The sequence below is a fragment of the Calypte anna genome, chromosome Z (genome assembly GCF_003957555.1).
Source record: "Calypte anna isolate BGI_N300 chromosome Z, bCalAnn1_v1.p, whole genome shotgun sequence".
Taxonomy (NCBI): Eukaryota; Metazoa; Chordata; class Aves; order Apodiformes; family Trochilidae; genus Calypte; species Calypte anna.
Window position 1 is genome coordinate 50,303,116 of NC_044274.1, and position 23,291 is coordinate 50,326,406.

Sequence of the window (23,291 nt, forward strand, 5' to 3'; positions counted from 1 at the left end):
TTCAAGACATATCTACTAGCAGAAGTAAACATCCACATATGAAATACACTCACTATTGTCAGGTCTGCAAACTGCTCAGCTACGACCTACAGTGATGTACTTCTTGTTTCTGAAGCAAGGTGCAAGAGGGGCAAAGGATCCCACACTTACAAATTTTAAACAACTGAGATGCGTTGTGGCCATCAGAGACTTAAGAAATAGAAGCCTGTGAGGTGAAGGTTTGACAAAGATATTGACATAGGGCAGTGTGGGTAAACCTTAAAACCTTCTGCAGCTGCCACAAGAAAATTCAGCAGAATTTGATACAGGACTGCAGCAGTACAGATTTAACGTGGTAATCTCGAACGCTGCTCAGACAGCTACAGTCCCAATCCTCTCCAGACACGGTATTTTCTAGCCCGCGTACGCCCTAGACTTACTTCCCACACTATCCTATGCTACACAGGGTATGTTACTCCCTGTGTCAAACCTTGGGAGTACGCCCAGACCAACAAGCTCTCCCTGACGCGACCCAACGCGAGTGCTGCTCCAGGCGCTAAACAGTTTTCGACCCGACACCGCCCCGTCCAGGTCTCGATCGTAACATCCCGGTTCTCTTGGGCGGGTTCTGCTCATCCGTCCGACGCCGCCTGCCAGGAGCAGGAGCTGCCCCGTCTCCAGCCCCAGGCCCAGCCCAGGACCCGCGGCTGTCCCTCGGCAGCCCCCTCCCTCCTTTCCTCCATCTCTCTCCTTCTTACCCTCCCTTTCTCCCTCCCGCCCTGTCGCTTGGCTCACTCCCCTCCCGCCGTTTCCGGTTGTTCCCGGCGCCTTCCGGGTTGCGCCGCTTTCCCGCCCCCGTCGGTCGGGGCTCGCGCGCCGCTGCCAAACTTTTCCTCCCGCGGCGCCGCTGGGCGCAGCTCGGTCGCGCGCCCCCGCCATCGCTGCTCACGCGCCCGTCCGGTCGCCATGGCCGGGACCGGCGGCCGGCGCCGAGGCCGCCCCTTTGTCTCTGGCGTCGGTTGGCGGGCGGCAAGCGGGCGCTGACCGGCGGGCAGTCGCAGCCTCACGCCCGCCATGGCCTCCCCGCCCGGCGGCGAGCAGCGGGCTCTGCGGGAGCGGGTGGCGGCGCTGGAGGCGGACCTGGGCGCCTGCCGCGAGCAGCTGGAGCGGGCGCAACGCCGGCTGCGCCGCACCGAGCGCCTCTACCGCCAGGCGCGGGAGGACGGCGAGGCGCTGGGGAGACAGGTAGGCCCCCGCCGCGGGAACCGAACCCCACCTCCCCTCCGGGCCGCGCGGCTCCCGGCCCTCACAGGCATCCCCGCTGCCGTCACCCCCGCAGCACGGCCCCTCCGCCCGGGCTGAGCTCCGGGAGCAGGTCCTGGGCCTCCCGCCCGCGGGACCTGAGACACCGAAGTACTGCTGCCGCTGTCTGGAGTTTGCCCTCCAGGGTTCAGCGTTTGGGCCGCCAGGTGCTGGTGGGGAGAAAGGTAACGTCTTCGCAGCCACGAAGCTGTTTTGGTGGTCGTGAGGGACCTTTAGCAGAAGGGAAGGAGCTTAACAAGGTGAGGTGAAGCACACTGGAAGAGTTGCCCCACGGATGCTTACGGTGACACAGGAACGTTTTAAATGCTACGGTTTGGCAGCACAGAACGATGGTGGTTGCTTGAAATCTAGCTTCTTAGGGTGGGCATCTCAAAAGTAACTTTGGTAAGCTTTTCTTTTTCCTTCAAAATGTTTGCCTTGATTATAATACTCTGCATAAGCAGAAATTGTGATTTCATTATGCCAGCCGTTGAAGTAGAAAACTGCCTCCTGCAAAACAGTGATCAAGAGGAATGGCTGTGATCCAGTTATGTTTTTGTTTCAATTCTAGAGTGTAAATTAGGCAGATTGTAAGTGAAACTGTTTCATGACACAGGATGCTGAAGTGTGCAGCATTGAATAACGTTGTTTTTCTTTTAGGTTGAAGAGCTTACTAAGGAAATCCAGAACAGGAAGAGGAGAGATACAGCAAGTGTGGAAGTGCAGACAGAAGACTATGCTGCATGGTCACAAGCAGGTAGAGAGGGCTGTGGCAGCTTAAACAGGCATCTAAAGCAGTACCTTGAAATGTTTCTTTCTTGTTTTGAAAAGTTTTTAATAAAAATACATTTAAAGTCTTTATTGTTACTTGCTTTAAGGTCAGTAACGTGACACTGTTGGAGCATTTCCTATCTATTCAAGCCATTCCTTTTAGAACAGTATAAAGTGTAGCATGGACTGTATCAAAACTCATGCTTTAGTCATCTCTTGTGTAGCAATCTCATACATTATAGACATACACCTTTTACCAATCTTTAAAGTACGTTAAAACAGATCTAATTTGGTTGGTAAGTGTAGAATAAATGAAGAGCTGCAGCACTACCTAAATAACTGATTTTAATTATTCTACTTGTATGCATAAATTTCCAGTTTAAGATCTAGGATCTTTAAACTGCGATATGTAAAATATTGCTTTGCTAATTTATGCAACTTTATTATCCTACAGATTATTACTATTATGAAAATTATTACAATCACACTGATACTCAAGACTGCGCATCTGAACTGTCAGTGCAGTACGATCGTGGGACTGAAGCTGCTGAGCATAATTCCACGGAGAAGTCACAGACAGAGGCTGGTATTTCCTTAAGGATTGGTAACACGGAAGTTGCTGAAGGTGGAGAAGAGGAAAATTATATCCAGAATTCACAGGTTATAGAACTGATTGAAGTTTTACCAATTTTAAAGTCAGCACTCTGTTAATATTTTATTTCAAATATGTGCATTTGGTCGCAGTGTCATTGTATGAAATTTTCTTTTTGTGATGGTGTGGTGCTGATGAGAGCAGAAAGACATCCTAGTGCTTTGATACTAGTTCTTGTAGTATGTTCTAAGAGTTACATACTTGTAGATTTGTTTTTAAAAGAATAAAAATTCACATTCCAAAACATGTCCTACATAATCCAGAATCATGGTATTTTTTTACATGCAGACTATATTCAGTATGGCCATGCTGATAGTCCTGAGAGCTACTTGGGTTTTTTTGTTTTTTATTTATTTATTTATTATTCCATTATATAAGTAGGCAGCAAATAAGAAAACTGTTGGGAAAGTTATTTGTTTTGTTGTTTGGGTTGTTTATTTTGGGGTTTTTTTTTTGCTATCCATCCTTTCCTTAGGTCAGTCCATCTCACTCAACTGGTTTTGTGCCTTAATATCTAGTAACTGAAATGGAGAGCAGAAATCTATTTCAAGAATGTACTGTAAGATGCTCCCTGTGTTTATTTTTGACATGAACCACTTTTTAGTAAAGTTAGGGGAGAAAAAAAGGCACAGGACGAAGTCTTGGTCCCTCTGAAATCGTTTTTTCAGTAAACTGGAACTAGGTTATTTCCTCCTGGTTTAATAGCACTTGAAAAAGTCCAAGTCTACAGAGCACCAATTTCTTTTATTTAAAGTACTGAAAAATGATAAAGAACAAAGAACTTCTTTTGTAAATAATGTTGTTGTTCTTTTACTTCCACCAGGAAGTGGAAGATCCCTCAGCACCAGAGGGTTCTTTGGCAGAGAGCTTGAGAGCTGCTGCAGAAGCTGCCGTTTCACAAACCGGATTTACTTACGATGAAAATACAGGATTGTATTATGACCATAGCACTGGATTTTACTATAATTCAGTAAGGATCATTTTCAATATTCTTTGTTTTTTTCTGTATTGCAAACTTTCATTAGTAAAAGTTGAGGTGAACGAAGAACTAAGATCCAGTCTGACCTTATGATTTGAAAAACGTGCTATTGAAGACAAATAGTAATGAAACTTGGCTAATTAGTTGCTGAATTATTTCACTCAAGTTGAAGATAGGCTAAGGTAAAAGTTAAGGTTTTCATTCAATATTTTTTTATGGTTTTGAGATCTTTGACTTGCTTGGTACTGGAGAAATTTTAGAATATAAAATTGGTTTATAACTTAGAAAATTAAAAGCTTGACCTAAAAGATGACTTTTTTAGAAAAAAACTTAATCAAGTCAGTGGCTTCTTCACAGTGTTGAGACAAAATACACAAAATACTTGTTCACAGCAATACTCAAAAAAGCCTACAGGTTTGTTACAGGGAAGTTAACTGGTTAGTTACAGGAAAAGAAAATGCTTCTTTGAAAAAAGATTTTCAAAATTTTGTAATGGTTAATTTCTGCTATATGTTTTTTCATGAGAGCTTTTGGGGAAAGCTTTTTTCTCCTACTAGTTATGTGTAGGTGTACATCCATAGTTAGATGTTTGTACTGTCACAAATCCTGGCAAAGCTCCTGTGATGAAAAAAACATTGCATTCAGCTCAATGCAAAACAAAAAGCCCATGTCCTTGTTTTTTTTTCAGGGATGCTTCTGAACTTTAAAATTGGTATTATGGTATCATTCTTAAATTGCTTTTGATGTTGCTTTTGACATAGTTTGTTGATGTAATTCGATACGTAGATGTTTAGGGCCAGAGGTTAGTTTTTGGTACAGTTACACAAAAAGCATACATTTTCTTGTTCAGTATTTGTTCTGATAGTTGTTCTGATTTAAAGGTAATGCTACCTTTAAAGGTACTGGGTTTACTGGTGAGTTTTTGGTAGTGTGGCAAGGGGCTGAAGCCTCAGTGAGAAGTGGCCAGGGGGTTGCCTGGATGTGGCCAGTTCAACTGCAGGACACAGCTGAGCCCATCAGAGAAGCTAGTGGTATCTCTCTGAAAGAATGATTAAGAAAGGGCAAAAAAGCACTGCACAGGGGAGTTGTATGTGTTGGAGGAGAAGAATAAGCAAGGGAGTGGGAGAAAGAACAGTCCAAACACCAAAGTCAAACAAGGAGAAGCAGGAGGAGGAGGTTCTTCAAGCACTGGAGCAAGCAGTTCCCTGCAGTCCATGGAAGAGGACCATGCTGGAGCAGATATCCACACTGCAGTCTGTGAAGGACTGACCACAACGCCTCACTCCTCATCTCTTGGGATGCCACTTGGACAGGGGGAAGAGAGGAGCTGGTAATGAAGGAGTGAAGCAGAGCTTGGGGAAAAAAGGGTCAAGGAGAGGTGTTCTGTCTTTGTTTCTCACTTCTATAGTATGTTTGAGTATTTATTTGTAAACTTAGTATGTGGTTGCTTAATAACTGGTTGGTTCTTGAACAATGTATTTATTGAAGTAATGGTAATATTGTTCATTGTTTCTTACAAAGGAAAATCAACTGTATTATGATCCAACAACTGGAATTTATTACTACTGTGATGTGGAAAGTGGCCGATACCAGTTTCATTCACGGGTAGATTTGCAGTCTTACCAGGCCTCTGGTACTCAGCACGCAAAGGATAAAAAAGGGAAAAAGAAGAGAAAGGAACCAGAGCGGATTACTGCGAATGATTATAAGGTAATTTTAGAACTGACAGAAAATACAAAACTTGTTCGGTTTTGGGTTTCTTTTTTCCATGATGCATTTCATGGGTTGTGGAGTTTGGTCTTATGAGGGGAATGTATGCTTGTTTTCTGTTGGTTTCAAACATCTTTACATATAACAGCTTGCTAACATGTAGTTAAGTCTTCAATAATTTTACCAGTGAGTGAGGAAGAATGAAACTTTAAACTTTATTTCCCTTTTTCAGTGTTTTTATTACAGTGCTTATATAGACAGTGTTGGTGAAGCTCTGATTAGGAAACACAATAGAATGAATTCAGGGTATGTGTGGACTAGGTGTACATCAGAAACTCTGTGTAACCTCAGTGTCTTGGTTTTAGGGGCTTGGCTACTTATTTTTAATTGCTGCCTGTTGTTTGCTTTTTTCATTCATATGATGCATCTAGAGAAGTGACTGAAGTTTTGAAAATGCACACACACCACCCCATTCTCTGTGACTGTACTCCTAAGTTTATTCTGTTGACATTTTACTCCATTGCTAACATCATTTGGGTTTAATGGGATGTCTGAAGTTCTAATTATTTGCACATTATGCTCCCCTCTCTATATTTGATTTGTTCAACACTTTTTTGTTGTTGATAGTGTGTGGTTAATCTGTACATCTTAATAAGTGCTCTTATAATTAACTTGTATTTTTATTTCTTTTCTGGGTTTTTTTTTTTCTGATTGCTAAGCAAGCATACCATATAGTACATCATGACTGCCCTGAAAAACATTACTTGCTCCACCTTTAACTGTAACACAGCTGTTAAACCATTTTCTTAATGAATGAACACTATTATTGATGTTGAACCAAATTTCTGTAGTCCTATTCTGCAGATTTGTTTTATTACTTATGATTTAGTTGAAAGTAATGATTTCTTTAGTTTGCAGTGCTCCTGAGTTTGCTTTTTCAAAAGCTATTGCTTTAACCATAGCATTATTTTAGTATGTAGGTCTCAATTAGGCTGACTTGTTGAAATAATTCTGTGAAATAATCATGTTAATGTAGTGGTGCTCCTACATAATAGTTACGTAGCGTCACTACTGAGCTGAAAAATTTGTAGTGATGTCTTCTGAAAAATCTGAAAGTGAAAACTGTTTAAGAACTAGTGAAGGTAGGCTAAGTGGATAGTGGTAGTAGATCTGTTACAGATTTCATAAATAGATTGTGCCCAGTGTGGGAATTTCTACTCAGAAAACTTCATGTGAACCATTCCATTCCGAAAACTTGGGGTGGATACTTAGCAACACTAAGTATAGTGGTCCTTTGGAGTTAACAGAAATGATGCTTTAAACTTTAGATAAGGGAGATAGTGCAGCTAAAAGCTAGGACTTCTGTCAGCATCCAAGTTCAGGGCATGCTGTGGGCAACTGCTGAATTAGCATTCTGCCACTCTCAAAAGGCATTTTTAATACAGAATTTTATCAGTCGTGTCAGGAAAGCATTACAGAAAGTTTCCTATATTGCAGTTAAATCTTAAGTTTAGTTCTGTGATTAACTGTTACATGCCAGCCTAAATCAACAAGTGTATTTGTGGAGGTTCTATGATATACAAATAATTTTAACTACTTTTTTGGATCTCATCACGATCCGCTTCTGTCGTCAGATTATACAAGAAATAGGTATTTCTCTTCAGCTTAATTTTCATTGATTAAATGCTTTTATATAGGTGGTCTTGTTAACAAAACTTTTGTGTGAAGCTTTCATGGTCACAAGGTAGGGGGTAAGCATCCACTTTTTCTTGTGTATTTTATTAGTAGTGAACGAAGTAACTTGTATTTGGGAATTAATTTGACCAACAACAGAACAGGAAAAATGTCTAAAGTATATTCCTTAGTGGACAGATATTTGCATCTGTGAACAGTAAGTGAACATGACACAGTGTCACATTAAGCATGAAGGCCTTTCAAATTGTGTTTTAAAACAAACAAAAACCCAAACTAAATGAAAACAAAAACAACTATTCTCCACTTCAAATTTCAGAAAGAAAAGAGCGCATTGTCATCTCTACTTCCATGTAAATGCACTGCTACATTAAGAAAGAAAAGAAAAAACTTTGTGTCGTATTTTTACATAGCGAAGCTGATAATTCTTTATCCTTATTGGGTAGTTGTTAATCATTGTCCTGGTTTCGTCAGGATAGAATTATAGAATTAATTTTATGTTAGGGGGATCTGCAGTTTTTGAGAGGACTAGCACCCAATTCTGTGAGAAACAGGTCGAGAAGTTGCTTTGTTTTAGTTTGTGGCCAGCCGTGGTGTACAGGTTTTTGCAGTGATCAAGATCTTCAGCAGTTTTGAGCTAGCCAAATGCTAGGGCCAGGAGGAACAAAACCCAGAGCAGCTGATGCAAGGTGGCTGTCAGAAGTGTTCCATACCATAAGTGTCACTGTCACCCTAAATTGGGAAGTTTGATGGGGACGGAGCTCTTCCTCAGTGACCACCATCCTTGGAGAGTCTTGTCCACCATTCTGCCCCTCAGGCTTGTTATTCTGTGTACTGTGACCATCACACTCTTACTGGAGCTGTGGTGCTCACAGTGTTTGACATCTTGATGTTTACTGCTGGGAGCACGCAAATTGCAGCCGCTATATGGGGTCAGTTTAACTTCGTATTTCATATCAGCATTATAATAGAAATTCTTTATTATTATTTTAGTAAATACGTTTCAATTTCAACCCATGGTCTCCTTTTTTCCCCCAATTTCCCTTATCAAGTGGGGAGGGGTCACTGGGTGATAGAGTAACTGTGTAAGCGTAGTCATGTAAGAAATTACTTAGTTTAAGAAAAATAAATTACATTCTAGTAAAATCCTACAGATTTTTCTGTTGAATAACTGAAAAAAATATTTTGTGAACTGTGTAATCCAGTTCATAGGTGTCTGGTATTTCTTGGCAATGTTACTGTTGTCCAGTTTAGTCTGGTATTGAAAAAGGCACTAATTAGTTCATGCTATTATTCATATAGTTAGTTCATATTCTATTATTTACATCCTAAAACAAAACCAAAATTTTCTTGAACTTTGTACTTAAAGTGTTGCCTACTGAAATACTTTCCTGCACACTTGGGCCCCCCCTTCTCCCTTTTCGTTCCACTCCCTCTTCCACTCTTGACAAAAAAAAATAGAAAGTTAAAACCTATCCCTGAATACTGATTAAATTACTAAAGTTGGAACAAGTTAGTTCTTCATTATTGCTTTTCTGAATTGGTTATAAAATCATGCTTCTAGCCTGAAAATGCCTCTAAGTGCTTCCTAATTTGTTGATAAAAACAGGTTTTATTTGACTTTGTTGTCCTACAGCCAGTACTGGTAGGAGAAAGGTTTAGTTTATTGCCTGTTCTGTAGTGGTAAATAAAGCAATACCAGCATCTAATTCTGGAAATTTGTCAAACACCCCTGAAAATTAATATTTCTGGATGAAGATGTGGTCATTTGTAAGAATATCCATGTGAAGCAGTAGGACACAGGTTACAGAACCTCAAGTACACAAAACATTTATTCAGCTTATTTTCTCTTTTTCAGTTAAAGGGTTAATTTTTAACAAGTATTGATAGTATTTGGTATTACTTAAAAGTTGCCAAATAAGAAATAAGGAAATTTGGCACCTGCATATTTAGATTCTAACAGCAAATACGTCTACACAGGCAATGCTGGTAGTTGCATCGTTTTCCTGAACTGTGTGTGATTTTTGGAATTACTTATTCTATTCAAACTGAAGTTAATATATTTTTTAATCTAAAAACTAGTGTAACTGGACCAACTTGTTAACTTTCTGTTTTGCAGCTATTGTAAAGAATTTTATATGCTCAGCTGTCTTACATAGAGTATCTGTTTGCAAGATGGGCTGCTTAACGCTACAGAAATAGCAAGTGTATTCTCTATAAAATGTTGCAGCATTCTTGTAAAAGCAGTATAAACTGAGGATCTAAAAAATAAAACTAATCTAATAAACATTGCTGTATTTTCAAAAAGCTGAATTGCCAAACAAGACAATTGTAGTGAAAGTCTGGTAAAATTAATGTATTTCTAACACCAAAAAAACAAGGAAGAGGAACTCATGTTGTTAACATCTCCTGAGGAATGTTCCTAATTTATACAAGCAATTCTTTTAATGAGATTCCTTGTTTTCAGTCACTGAAGCTCCATATTTCAAATTGTTTAATTTGACTTGCAAAACTTAGCATGCTGCCCATGTTTACTTTTAATATATAATTGAGAATTTTATTTATCAATATGAAGTACTAGATAGCCTCTGTGCAGCTCAAATAAAAGGATTAGTGGGATAATTTGAAACTTTCAGGCATATAATTCAGTTCTAAGCAAAAAAAAAAGTGGTACAAGAAATACAATTACTATCTCATGTACAAGAAAAAAATATAAGTAAGGAAATTTGGGAAAGTTTTTTAAAAAAATAAAAGTCATGAGGTGTTATAAATAATAATGTGCTCTGTGGCCCAGTATGTAGATCCAGCACCTCCACACAGGTTGGAGAATAGACTGTACAACAGTGATCATTTAGCTTTAATGGAATTGTTCTGGATTAGGGACATTAGAAATACTTAGCAACCGTTATAGGGTGTGACATGCAGTTTTTTTCAAGAAAATATTTTTACAGATTATCCTTAAACTACTGCCTAAAAAATTTTATGTCAGCATGGTGCCCAAAATTAACTTCTGCCATTTTATTTTCAATTATACATGCATCCTAGTTACCGCTATAGGAAAGACAAGGCTTTTGTAGTAATATTTCCCATAGAATTCTTGAAGCAGTGATTTTTTTTTTTTTTTTTTTTACCACATATAGTTTACTTTTTGCTGGTATTCATCCCATCTTTAGGTACGTCAGTTGACAGAAGCCATGGCTAATCTGAAGATTCCTTATTTTGGATTGGCAGCTTCTGGTGAAGGTAGAGTGGAGACACCAAGCACATTAGTCCATGGATTTTAACCTTTAGCCTGCATATTCTCATAAAAGGGAAATACCTATCAGTTAATGTTTAGATATGTATCTTTCTAAAGGAATTAATATATTTTTAAGCTATTTGATCAAAATCAGTTAATCTACAAAGTAACTTTGAAACATATCTGAAACACTGTATAAATGAAAAAAGTGAAAAAAACTTTGGCATTATTGAGTATCTGTATTTAGGGTCACTTGTATCAACATAAGACTGCTGTAATTACTGACTAAACAAGCTACCCATTCTGTTGATAAGGTCTCTATGTTCTCTGAATTTCAGAGCTGTCCACTTATGTACAAAATGTCTTCCTTATGATACAGCAAAAAGCTTTACTCTCTTCATGGCTTTTAACTAGACATTTTGCATTGGAAACTTAAGAAAAAGTGGAAGACAGTAGCTGAAGTACTTATGAAACAGTGCTAGCAAATGAAAGCATTTGCGTGAAAGAGACATTTTAAACTGTCAAAACATTTCTTCAGTAAAGTACTGAATTTCTGATTTTTTCAAATTGAGAGAGTCAGTGCTAAAGATCTGATATTTAGCCCTTTAAATGAGGTCATTGAGTATCCAAGAGTCCTTATTAAGTCACTTAGTGTCCTTCTGGCAAACCAAAAAGCAACAGACTGCACATTTCTGAAATTTTCTGAAAAAACATGTATTTGTACATGTTTGTATATTTAGTATAAAATTGATAACAATACAGTTTAAGCAGTGCACTTCATAATTAATTATGCTTACAGTAATGTGAAAAATCCCATGAACATGCACATGGATGAAGCATTATACAGAAATGTGAAATTTTAGAAGACGATGTCTTGCTCTGTCACAGAAAATCTGAAAGTATAATTAAATGCTTAAAAGATACTGAATTTTTCATTAAAAGCAGGGACTGTAATCACCCATGTATATTTTGTAAGTTGGCCAATCTGCACTTCAGAAGGTCATTGTAATTATTAGTTTGTGACTTACTCTTTATAAGTAAAACCATCTCTCCTCACAAGTGTAAAATGTAAACTGATATCATTTGCACCTGTGGCTGCCTTTGTCAGGGATGTAGAGACAGGAATCGACTCAACCCTATAGTTAAGAAGCAGTTATTGTGGATCACCTTCATCCCACCTCTTTACTGATGCTTAGTGAGAGGAAAGCCAGCAGAAAGCCATTGGTGATCCTGTGGTAATCCCCAGTAAACAGTTTTTCGGGGCTGAGGCACAGTGCCAGTCCACATTCAACAGAGGACTGTTGGGGTTGGTCTACGGTCTTGTTCAGGTACAACATGATTATAATGTGTTGTATATGTGTATATGTTATAATGTATGCATATGTGTTGTATTATTCTTTTGGGATGAAGAGTTAAATATCCTGCCACTGAGAAATGAAGTGTATTGCTAATATTTGTTAGCTCATTCAGGATGGTATTTGCTGAGTACTCTGTTTACTGACAGTTCCTGTGTTTCAGGCAGTGCTATATGGAGGTGAGATGTTAGGTACTGTTTGTGTTTTCATTCGTGCTACATGTGTTCTGTGTTCATTCTAGCAGTGCTATATAATTGAAAATAATTTCTCCAGCACAATTAAAGCCCCCCTCAAATGCCTTAAGAGTACATTTAGCATGCCCAGGCTTAGTGTTTTGGCATCTTCAAGAAGTGTATTTTAATACAAATCTGAAATCATAAGGTGCTCAAAATCCATATTCTTTAGGAGCACAATTTTTAAAAGCTTAATTTTGTACAAGAATTTCTAAATGCAAATACTACATTTTTATCAGTACCTAACAGAACTATATAGTTAATTGCTTTCTTGACACCTGATTGTAGCAATAGTGGGAAAAATACAGAAAGTGCTAAGAACAGGCCTAGTGGTCATATTGGCAGATGTACATACAGCATCTTTGGTCTGTCCATAAGAGTGTTTTTTAAAATTACTGATTTCAACACAGAATAGAGTATACTTTTTAGTAGCCAGACTTTGAAATAGCACCTTTTAATACTCTAATTTATAATCTCTGAAGTGCTGAAAATTACCCCTGGACTCACTATGGAGAAAGAGCTGAGTGGCTGGAACATTTTACTTGGGTGTCAGTGCATCAGAGTCATCTGTTGCTTTGCCTCAGTTGTGATTTGAGTAGACCATTTAGTTTCTCTGTTTTCAGATTAGATTAGAAAAACTTTGGTAGCCCTCAGTATTATGGGAAGAGGTTCATTTAGGATTGCAGAGCACCTTGGCGTGTCAGATATTGATCTAATATCCATATCAAACATAAATAAAGACAAGGAAAAGATCTTTCATAAAAGCAAAAATTGGATTTGCCAAAAAGATTCTTGATGGAATTAATGTATCTGATATGTATGAATTTTGTAGTCTTACGTATGTCAGAATTACTGCATTTCTTGTTTAAATTAAACAGTGGGTAATGATCTCGCCATCCTGTTCCTTCCTAGTTCTGATACTTAGAGAATTCAGGGGGGACGGGCACTGCATTATAGAGAAAGCCAAAACAAACTGATGGTCCTTCAGTTGAAGGATGAAGTCTTCTAAAATCTGCTGATTATTCCTGAGAATGTGCTTTCTTATTGAAACTGTTTCAAAAGTACATTGTAAAGTCCTATCCAACAGCTTGACTGCTGTGCTGAGAGGAATTCTTGTGATTGTCTTGCAGGTGTGCCTCTGCTGAGTTTTTACAATTCAGAGAAGTGAAAGTGCTTTAGTTTTCTTGACACTATGATTCATGTTAAGTCATGTATCTTCAAATGTAAAATGCTGTCTATGAAAACTTATTAAAAAAAGACAGGGATGGGTTTTACTACTGTCTTGCAGTATTTGTACCACTCAAGGGAACTGAATGCGTTCATTCTGAACCCAAGGTGGTGAATAACTTTTAAAAATCTTGTATTTTTTTATCTATTTATCTTTTAAAGCCATTTATGTTGGGTTTTTTTCCTCATTTTTTTCTTCCTTTTTTTTTTTTTACAATGATTATCAGAGCTACTAGATTGAGAATTATATGCACTCTGACAAAATTAATATAAAAATCTTAGTTTAAAAATGGTAATGGTATTATTTTTTTGCTGCTGCTGCTGCTGTAATCAAGAGACAATGGAATAACCTGCCGTGATCTAATCGGTCTGACATTCAGTGAAGAAACTTGTTTCATACAAAATGGAATCACAGTAGAACTTACCCACGTAGCAGAAACTTATGTTCTCTTCAGTTTTGATAAAAGGTTTTGTTAAAATTACAGTTCTGAAAGGAGCCAGAACAGGTCATTAGGCAAGCATATGTGGGCATTCCAGATATTCTGGACCATTGTGGAAAAAAATGAGAAGACAAAACCAGGAGGAAGATAAGAAGATCAACTGATGAACTTTGAAATAAATTGCAAGAATTGAGTAAGAGAGGGACAGAAATAAGTGTCATAAAAACAAAACTGGAAAATATTCAAGATGCTGTTGAACACGTTTGAAAGGGAGGAAAAGGATCTTAAGGTTTGTGTGAGAAAAGAGGAGGGAACAAGTTAAGAGTAGAAGAGGAGCACAGTTATCCTTTCACAAATACAAGATGGTCTCAGTCATGTTTAATATGATGTGAAAATTTATCTATTGAAATATTCTGTTGACTGCATGTGCAAAATTTTCTGCAAATTTAACCATTTCTTAGTAGTTGTAAAAATAATTCTTCCTAGTGAAGAATTTACTTCCAGGCTGATAGCAGACTTCAGAGTAACTCAGTCTGTAAAGAATGTAACATTCTGTAACTCCCCTCCAGGATTTGGACACAGAAGAACAGAAATCATCTAGCAGTCTGAATTGCTTTTCCACCACTGAGCAAGTAAGTTCTGCTGAAGAAGAAGAGTCTCCAAATCTAAGAAAGAAGACTAAAATGGACAAAAAACCACGAAACAGTCTAACAGCCAAAGAATCAATGGACAGTATAAATTCACATTCACACAGAAGTACACCAGAAACTGCAGCATATACAGATGACAGTAGAACAGCAGATACAGCAAGTGAGCCAGAAGAAGGTGAAATTACAGATTCTGAGTGTGAAGCCTACAGCAGTGAGGATGAAGTGTCAAGTCAAGAATCTACTGATTCAGAAAACTCAGAAAATGAAGGTGAATTATTGTGCCTTGTATGTATGATACAAAATACAGGAAAACAGTTTGGATACTTAATTTTTTTTTCTAAAATATACATTTATATTAAAAAGCATGTCACTTGAGGTACTTTGAATTTAAAAGTGCTATATGTTACTTGTATTGCTTTCCTTCTCTTTTCTTGGAACAGTGGACAGGTAGTGTTGTTTTTGTAAAGCCTGTTTAGAGCTATAATGTCCTGTGCTTGTGTAGAAATCTCAGTGGTATAGTAAGATTTGTTTAGATTAGGATTTCCAGACAGGAGGAAAAAAAGTCTACTGCTAAAACAGAAGTTCTTGTACAGAACTCATACTAATTCTGTGTATTAAATGTCTTCAGTTGATCATAAGCAGTCAGGTATGGTCATAAGTAAGATCCTAAAATCATAGAATGGTTTCAGTTGGAAGGAACCTTAAAGATCACATAGTTCCAAACCCCCTGCATGGGCAGGAACACCTCCCACTAGAGCAGGTTGCTGAAAGCCCTGAGATGTGGTGAAAAGGATGAAAGCAGAGTACTCAGCACTACATGAAATCCTTCCTATTTTGTGTTTATTCCAGTGGCAACATGTAACAAGGGGGTATAGAGAGAAAACCTGTGCCTTTACATACAATAGTTTGTTTTTTCTGTGTTCATTACTTGACTTACTCAGCTACTTGGGTTCTAAGTGATGAATGCCAGTCCAAATGTGCTTGCTACCATTAGGCCTTTTCAGATTAAACTTATTTCTCTTACTATTTTCTGATCATCAGTTCTGCAGTAATGCTGGTGTAATAAATCTGGAGATGGTTTCTCTCCTCCTAGTACCTTTTGAACTACTGTTTCCCCATCTTATTCTATTTATTCCTAACTGACATTATTGGATACTGCTTGTGCAAATGTACATCCAAGAACAGAACTCATAGAACTGTTATAATTACTGAACAGATGTTGAGGAAAAAAGTATATGCATCTGTAGGCTTATCTATTATTTTTTCTGACCTGTATTGATGCATAGTGCTAATATGAGTGAAAACTAGTAAAAATGCATTTGACATGAAAATTACCAAATAAAAAGCTGCATATGCATTAGGTTTGTGATAAAATGAACAAAAAGGTGGTGCCTTTTCTCAAAGTAAAATTATATTCGAATTTGATATGACTACTGGTCCATAAATTTGTAATGTGCTAGCAAATGCTGTGCAAGTATTTGTTTTCTTGCTTTAACTAAACAGTTATGAGCACATCAATAACCTGACTTAGGGAAAATTTTAATATGTGCAGTCAGAAAGTGCACTTTCTGTGCAGTCAGAAAGTCTCTATACTAGCTTTTTCTCAAATGTGCTAATACATTTCTTTTTCTAGAAACTCATCAGATTCAGCCAGGCAGTGGTTGAATGCAGGTCATAATTGTTTGAAAGCTATAGACCTTAGGGGTAAAACTGATTTGTTGGTAGTAACAGTATTTTTTTTTCTTTATAGATGAAGAAAAGATCTGGCCTCCTTGTATCAGAGTAATTGTAGTAAGATCACCAGTTTTACAGACTGGATCTCTTTATATTATCACAGCTGTGAAACCTGCTACAATAGGAAGGTAAACCAAATTGAATTTGTTTTGTATATCTGAAACTGTACCTCACTTGGAAACCTGTGGGAGCCACTCAAGATTGCTTGTCCCTGCTCTTCATGCTTGCCTTCCTGGCATGCAGCAGTAGTCAGGTTAGCCCACAGTACAAATTTTGCCACATCTCATAAAATCATCCTTGCTGTGATACTGGCGAAGGCAGTTAATGTTGCTCAGCAGTCAAGCAAATTTGTTAGTGACAATTGGATTTTGTGTCTGAGTCCTAATGGCAGCATAGCTGCAAATCATACCTTGAAAACTCTTGTTTTCTAGGAAGTAAACTTTCTAGGCAACTAAGGTAGAAATGAAAGGACATGCTTCAAAAATTCAGGATTGCAAGGAAGCATATCCCAGACTTCCTTACACACTCAAATTTCAACTAGGGTTGGTTCATAATTTTTAAATAGTAAGTTGGGGTTTGTGCTAGCCTGCATGCATTCTTCCAGTTCTAATATTTTAAAATAAAAAATATGTCTTGCTCATTGTGGGTGGTGAATTTCTTGATGGAAATTAATTATTGGTTAATTAATTCTACCATAATTACTGAAAATCACCCCTTTTCAGCTGCTTTTATATAATACTGAGAGATGTGTTCTGATTTGTTCTTACAAATTTTTCTTACAAATGTTCTTACAAAGTTTTCTAGGAACATTGATGTGGAGATTAACAAATGGCAGATTTTGCTTGCAGTTTGCCTGTCCTTTGTTAGCTGCATTGCTTCTTCATCTTACAGTATAAGGAAGTAACACACAAATCCCCTTGGCCAAGTAAACCTTGAGCTATACAGATTACTCTTTTATGGGTTGTGTTACGTGCCTAAAGCTACCAAGGATTAAAATTCAGCATTGAAGACTGATGCCAAGATGCACTGAAGTGCCTGAAGGATGCAGAGTTCAGACAGGCCTTTCTTGAGTATTAAAGTACAGATGGAAATGTCAGGCTTATAGATAAAAAATTAGCAGCTTTAATATATATTGATTGCCTACTGTGTATAGGTGATAGCTGGAAGAAGGGACCTGAGGGAAGTCTTTAGATTTTGGATATAGCAACACCTTTTACATCTGTAAAGATCCCTTGTAGCTCAGAGGAGAAACCTGGTATTAAATTTCAACTGATACACATGTTTGGGGAGCTGTTTATTAGGCCTGTTTCTACTCTGTAGCGATTTATGTATCAACTTGTCTTTCCAGAGAAAAAGATGTTGGACACACACTTCAGATTCCTGAAGTTGGAGTCAGTAAGGTAACTCTTGTTTCTGACTGCTGAAAGATAGATCAGCATATGAATGAAGCTTGAGATTTTACAGCTTTAAATTTTTCAAAATCTTACTTTAATTCTCTAAAGAATGAGATTTGGGTTTAACCACAAATGAAGTTAAAAAAGGAAAACATACAGTATTTTACTGGTATTTATACATGGCAATGGGAGATATATATATATATATATATATATATATATATATAAAAACATATATGAATATATATGAATATATATATATATATATATAAGCAGTAGTGTGATTTCAAAGTCCAGAAAAGCTCAATATATTTTTGGAGTTTTATTAATCCACAGTGTAATGCACAGATTATAGTTCTGATTAATTAGCTATTTACCTTACTTCATAGTGAAAATTTCCAGACAAAATCTTCCCCTGCTATTAATGACTTTTTCAGGCATGTATTTGAAATCAGGTGCAGGAAGAAGCCAAAAGGCTTTTATTTTTCTGCAGTGTTGCCATTTCAGTACTTCACAGGTAGCAGACTGTTTATATAAGTTATTTCACTTTACAAATAAGGAGTCAAAGGCAGGAAGGTAAGTGCCACATCTGTAGAAAGAGAAACTGCCAGTTTGTTTTCCTCACTATTAATAGTTAATAGCTGTGGACCACTTTGGTGTTTGCTTTTCTTATGTATGAAGTTACATTTTAAAAAGCAATGGTACCTTGCTACACCTCTGCTAAATTCACATCTTTAGAAGTAGTTTGTGTTCATTCTATTTAATAAAAGAGGTAAAAATTAAATTATCTATTTGAATGAGCAAGTCAGCCTCTGCTACTATGGTAGTATTCCTGTTGCAGATGCTACAAATGGTAATTCATATTAAATTAATACAATACTATAAATACAGATTATATATATAGAATTACACCAACAAAACAAAAAAATTAAATTTAGTTTCAGTATCAGAGAGGTTATAAAAGGAACAGCAGATGATAGCTAGTCATTGTTTCTGGCCACTAAGATGAAGGTGAAGTAGAATTACACGAAACTTACAAAATCATGGTATTTAGGGAGCTACTTCAGATACAAAAGACCAAGTAATCTCAAGCTGTAGAATAAGATCAGATTTTTTCTAACTCAAAGAGAAAAAAATTGTGATTGCTGCAACATGTTACAAGAAAAAGCCTTTTATAAAGCCTTTTATTTATAAGTTCAAGTGCTATAGTACTGAGTCTTGCAGTCCCTTAAGTAAAGCATGGTTGCCAGACTGAAAGTATACACATTTTCAGTTCTGAATCAGTTTATGGTCAAAATAGTTCTATGAGCTTTAGCTCATGCTGCTGTGGCCCATTCATTTACATGGCTGACATCATAAGGTATGGAATACTTACTTAAGGGACCTCTAAATATATTCTGAAATCTCAGTTTAAAATTGCATATAAATAGTGAAGTATTTGCTAAATGAGAACATTTTCATTTGGGCTTCTATTTTCCAGTTCCATGCAGAAGTGTATTTTGACCACGATTTGCAAAATTATGTTCTTGTGGATCAGGGCAGTCAGAATGGAACAGTTGTTAATGGAAATCAGATTCTCCAGGTGAGTGCCTGTTTCATTGTGCTGTGTATGTTGCAGAAAACTGTATTCAGGTAGTCATTTTAACTGCACTATGGAAAAATCACTAACAGTGTCGTTGGGTGGCTTCTTCCACACATTAGTCTCTTCCTTGGTTCCCTCTGGTTTTATGGCCACTTAAAGTACTTTGTTTGGTTTGTAGGAGGAAAAATCCACTACATTTGCTGTTGGTAATGTGAAATACCTCCAGTGTAGTTAAATACATGCCTGCTTTTGTGAGACCAAATTGAATTACTAAATTGAGTAATATTCACGAACTAGAGTTCATGCCTTTCACTAGTAACTAATTACCATGGCTGCTGATACTTTTATTTTGCTGTAGCCTAAAACAAAATGTGATCCCTACATCTTGGAGCATGGAGATGAAGTGAAGATTGGTGAAACAGTGCTCTCTTTTCATATACATCCTGGCAGTGATACTTGCGATGGATGTGAACCAGGACAAGTCAGAGCCCATCTCCGCCTGGACAGGAAAATTGAATCTTCTGGTTAGTCACATGGGATGTGTATTTTATTATGCCTCTTCAATTATAATGTAACACAGTAATTCCTTCAGTTTTTCTACCGTTTTCTTGTCAGTTGAAAGTTCTTCTTGAAAGTTGATCTGTAACACTTGATGTTCTGTTGTCTTCTTGGTACGTTTGCCTATGTGTAATATTGTTAAAGCAAAAATTCTCAGTTGTTTAAAACATCACTACATTCTTCAACAGAAATTCACTCTGGTTTTCTTCCTTCTAGTTTGTCCTCCACTTAGCAAGGAAGAGAGAGAAATAGTCAGAAGAAAAGCATTAAAACAAATACGGGTAAAATACGGTTTACAGGTGAGTTTCCATTAGAAGTTGATTAAGTGTTTTAAGTCTATATCTATTTTGTGGTTCCCATTTTTCAGGCATAGACTTCAGTGAATAAGGAAAGTTTTCAACTGCACTCAAACTTGAGCCTTGTAGTTTAACTGAAGCATGGTTTATTGTACACTAAATAATAATAATTTCCAAATCCCTACAGAAATATGTGATGGTAACAGAGCAGAAAAGTTCTGCTAAAAGATTAGGAAAAGATGATCAGTTCCAATGTGTACGTTCTTTTGAGGCTAAGGTTTCTTAAGGCATATCTGGTATTATTTTTGCGAATTAAGTTTACACTGAACTGTACTGTTATCTTGTATTGGAAAGTTAAGGTGCAACTGAAGAAACGGAAAAGGGAAGGTTTTAAACCTTAAAGTCTGCTTTGCCACAGAAAAATGACAGCAGGAATGTACATGCAATATTGTATAGAAGTATTCCAGTTACTTCTGTTGTAGAGGCTATTGAAACTACGGGGTTACGTCTTGCAGGTGTAGTAAGTATTAATGTAGAAAGCAGAATGCCATTGTTTCCCTCCAATTCCCTTCAGCTGCCAAAGCAATACCACCATGGCATCTATACACTTGCTTAGTTCTGTCAAACATTCTGAAGAAATCTTTTGCTGCAGACCAGGCTAAACACAAAAACATGACACAAAAAGCCAGTGTCATGTTCATGTGGTCTGCTGCTTAATACAGAGATTTGAATCCTCATAGCAAGAGAAGATTCAACAGAATCTGTTCAGAGCCTCTGTGAAACTGGTTTGGTAGCATTACAGTATTATGGGATGATGGCAATAAGATACCTTACAAAGTAGAGCTGTAAGGTCGAAACTACTCAGTGACATCTATAGGGTTTTTTTCCAAGATTTAGGATTGAGGACATAGGCTGGGGGTACCTTACTTCTGGAGGGAGGCAGTGAATTTATAAAAAAAAATAAAATATTCAAAGCCCCTTTCTTTATCTTGATGGAATTTCATGTAATTATGAAGAACACAGAGTATGAAGACAACAAAGCAGTGAAGAATCCAAAGTACAAAGACAGAGCAGGAAAACGCAGAGAGACCATTGGCAGTGAAGGAACCTTCCAGAGAGATGACAGTCCAGCTTCTATTCATATGTAAGTCTGTTGAGTTTGTCCTCCTTGCTCTTCTCTAGTGCATCTTAAAAACTAATGATAAAGTATCAATTAGTACCTACTGGAGTTGCTAGGCTAGGAGTTAGCTATCTGTAATGGGTAAGGAGAAGCAGCAAATAGTAAGCTATTCCTGCTTCCCACTTCACGTGCTCTTTTTATTAACTCCTCACCTTCAATACAGAATTCAGCTTGGCGGGAAGGATGCTTAGATCACTTCCTTACCAACACAAAAAAGATCAGGAGACCCCCTAGTTGCATTATTGACACCTTCATCAGTGTCTGTTTTTCAGGTGTCTCAATTTCTGTTTTTCTTATCCACTCCCAATAATAATACACATGCAAATTTTTCACCTGTTTTTCACCATCAGTACCGAGCTTAATGTGCGTTTACGTGCCTCTTAAATGGCACTTACTTGAATCCTCCTCTTTAATTATTCCTTTGCTCCTGCAGTGTTAGTTGAGGTGGCTTTTTTTAGAAATACGACCTTTGTAGGTGCTTTTAAGTTAGTAAAAGGATGTTTGAGACAGTAAAATATGTTAGGATGTTTTGGTGGTTAGGTAGCGATACTGCCCTTTCCCCAGTGCAGTCAATTCTCACCTAACTGTGCTGTATCTCTTTCCTTAAGTAAGCAAGTAATTGAGAATGAGTTTTAAGAAAGACAGCATTCTCCAGAGGCTTGAACAGCTTTAGTCACCCATGGTATTCATGGAAGAAATTGCAAAAGGTAGCTCTGGGGTCTTCTGGATGGAAGGATCTTCTCTTGATGGAAGCAGGAACAGCACAGTAGTCAAGTCCTGGTTTCTACAGCAGCATATGCATGTGAATTTGTACCCTTTGGTATCTGTGTAGAGAGCATACTCTTGGTATTAACTCTTATTTATCAGTTATCTTAAACTTTTCTTCAAAGTGAAATTAGCAACAGCAACAAAGGACATAAAATGTTGGAGAAGATGGGATGGAAGAAAGGGGAAGGCCTGGGCAAGGATGGTGGTGGTATGAAGGATCCGGTAGGTCTTTCTGATTTTTACTTGGAACAAAAAGGAATAGAAAACGTTATTTGCAGTGAGAAATGTCTAAACCACTATTCACTTTAAACAATTTCAAATCCTGGGATGGAAGGAGTTATCAGGGTAGCATTAATCTCAAATCTTTTATTTACTTGTTTAATGAGTAGTTTGAAATTCCTAAATCTGTTCAGTAGAAACTGCCAGTAATGCCTGTATTAGAAAACCAAGCAAGGGAAGATACAGCTTCTAGCCACTGAATTAATGATCTTGTATTTGAATTCAAAGTGTGGAGGAAGACTGGAATCAATTTTAAGTTCTGCAAAACCATTGTGTTCATGGTGGAATTCTTCACTTTCTCTGAGAGCAATGGAGCACAAACATCAAGCTAAATGAGAGGAGAAGCTGGCTGAAGTCACTGTAGCCAGCTGAGTTCTGGACCTCTGTGGCAATTGTGTTAGCCCCATTTTTGTCATCAGTGATATTTTTTTGTTTTGGCACTAGAGCTGCTTAGAACCATCCATACTGTTGTCAAATTACACAGCAAAGGGATCATGTTACTTGTTCAGTGAGGAGTACTGCAGAGCAATGTTAGTGACATGCAGGTGACATCATTGGGCACTTTACTGTTCTAGAGGTGATTTAATGCACCATTTTAACAGTACTTTAAATGCAGTGCTATAGACTACGATTTCAACTATTTAGAATACCTAACTTACAGTTACAATATTTAATGTATTTGACAGATCCACCTCCAGCTACATAAGGCACATGCAGGTTTGGGTACCAGTAGACCAACCTCGCTTGAAGATGTTCAGATCATCCAGAGCAAGAACAGAAAGAACTGGGATAAAGCAAGAGAAAGGTTTGCAGAAAACTTCCAAGAACCTAAATCACAAAGGGATGCACCCAAGATTACACCTTGGGTTAAAGGCACTGTAGAGTGAAGCATCTGGTCCCACAGTAGGGTAATTCCTATGTGTAAATAACTTGGGAGAGAATTTATTTTTATTCTTTTGCTGAAGCAGGAGTTTGGTGTTATGTAAAATACAGTTGTGGTAAAAATACACAAGATTAACTCTATTGTTAATTGGCTTTCTGTAGTCTTCATGCTTTTTTTAAAAACACGTTTTTAATAAGAAATGGAGTTTAGAGGGATATTCAAATTTAAGTACTTGAAAGTCATTCTCACAATGTGCAGCAAGTTTGTGTTTTTAACACAATTCTTTGTGGAAAGTCACACACAAAACATACATGTTAAGTTGAAATATAATACCTTTAATATCTGAACAGTGGTTTAAGAGCAAGCTGAAACCAACAAAAAAAATCCCC

General features: G+C 37.5%; 1 protein-coding gene across 1 annotated transcript; it reads left to right on the forward strand.

The window, feature by feature from the left end:
- The first annotated feature begins 1,053 nt into the window (after positions 1-1,053).
- AGGF1 (angiogenic factor with G-patch and FHA domains 1) lies at positions 1,054-23,042 on the forward strand. The gene is made up of 14 exons (XM_030467991.1): positions 1,054-1,224; positions 1,942-2,038; positions 2,507-2,712; positions 3,528-3,674; positions 5,205-5,393; positions 14,148-14,496; positions 15,979-16,090; positions 17,311-17,362; positions 18,837-18,938; positions 19,297-19,462; positions 19,713-19,795; positions 20,809-20,936; positions 21,863-21,962; positions 22,706-23,042. The coding sequence occupies exons 1-14, from the start codon at positions 1,054-1,056 to the stop codon at positions 22,904-22,906; spliced, it is 2,103 nt and encodes a 700-aa protein (XP_030323851.1). The 3' UTR covers positions 22,907-23,042.
- Positions 23,043-23,291: the final 249 nt, after the last annotated feature.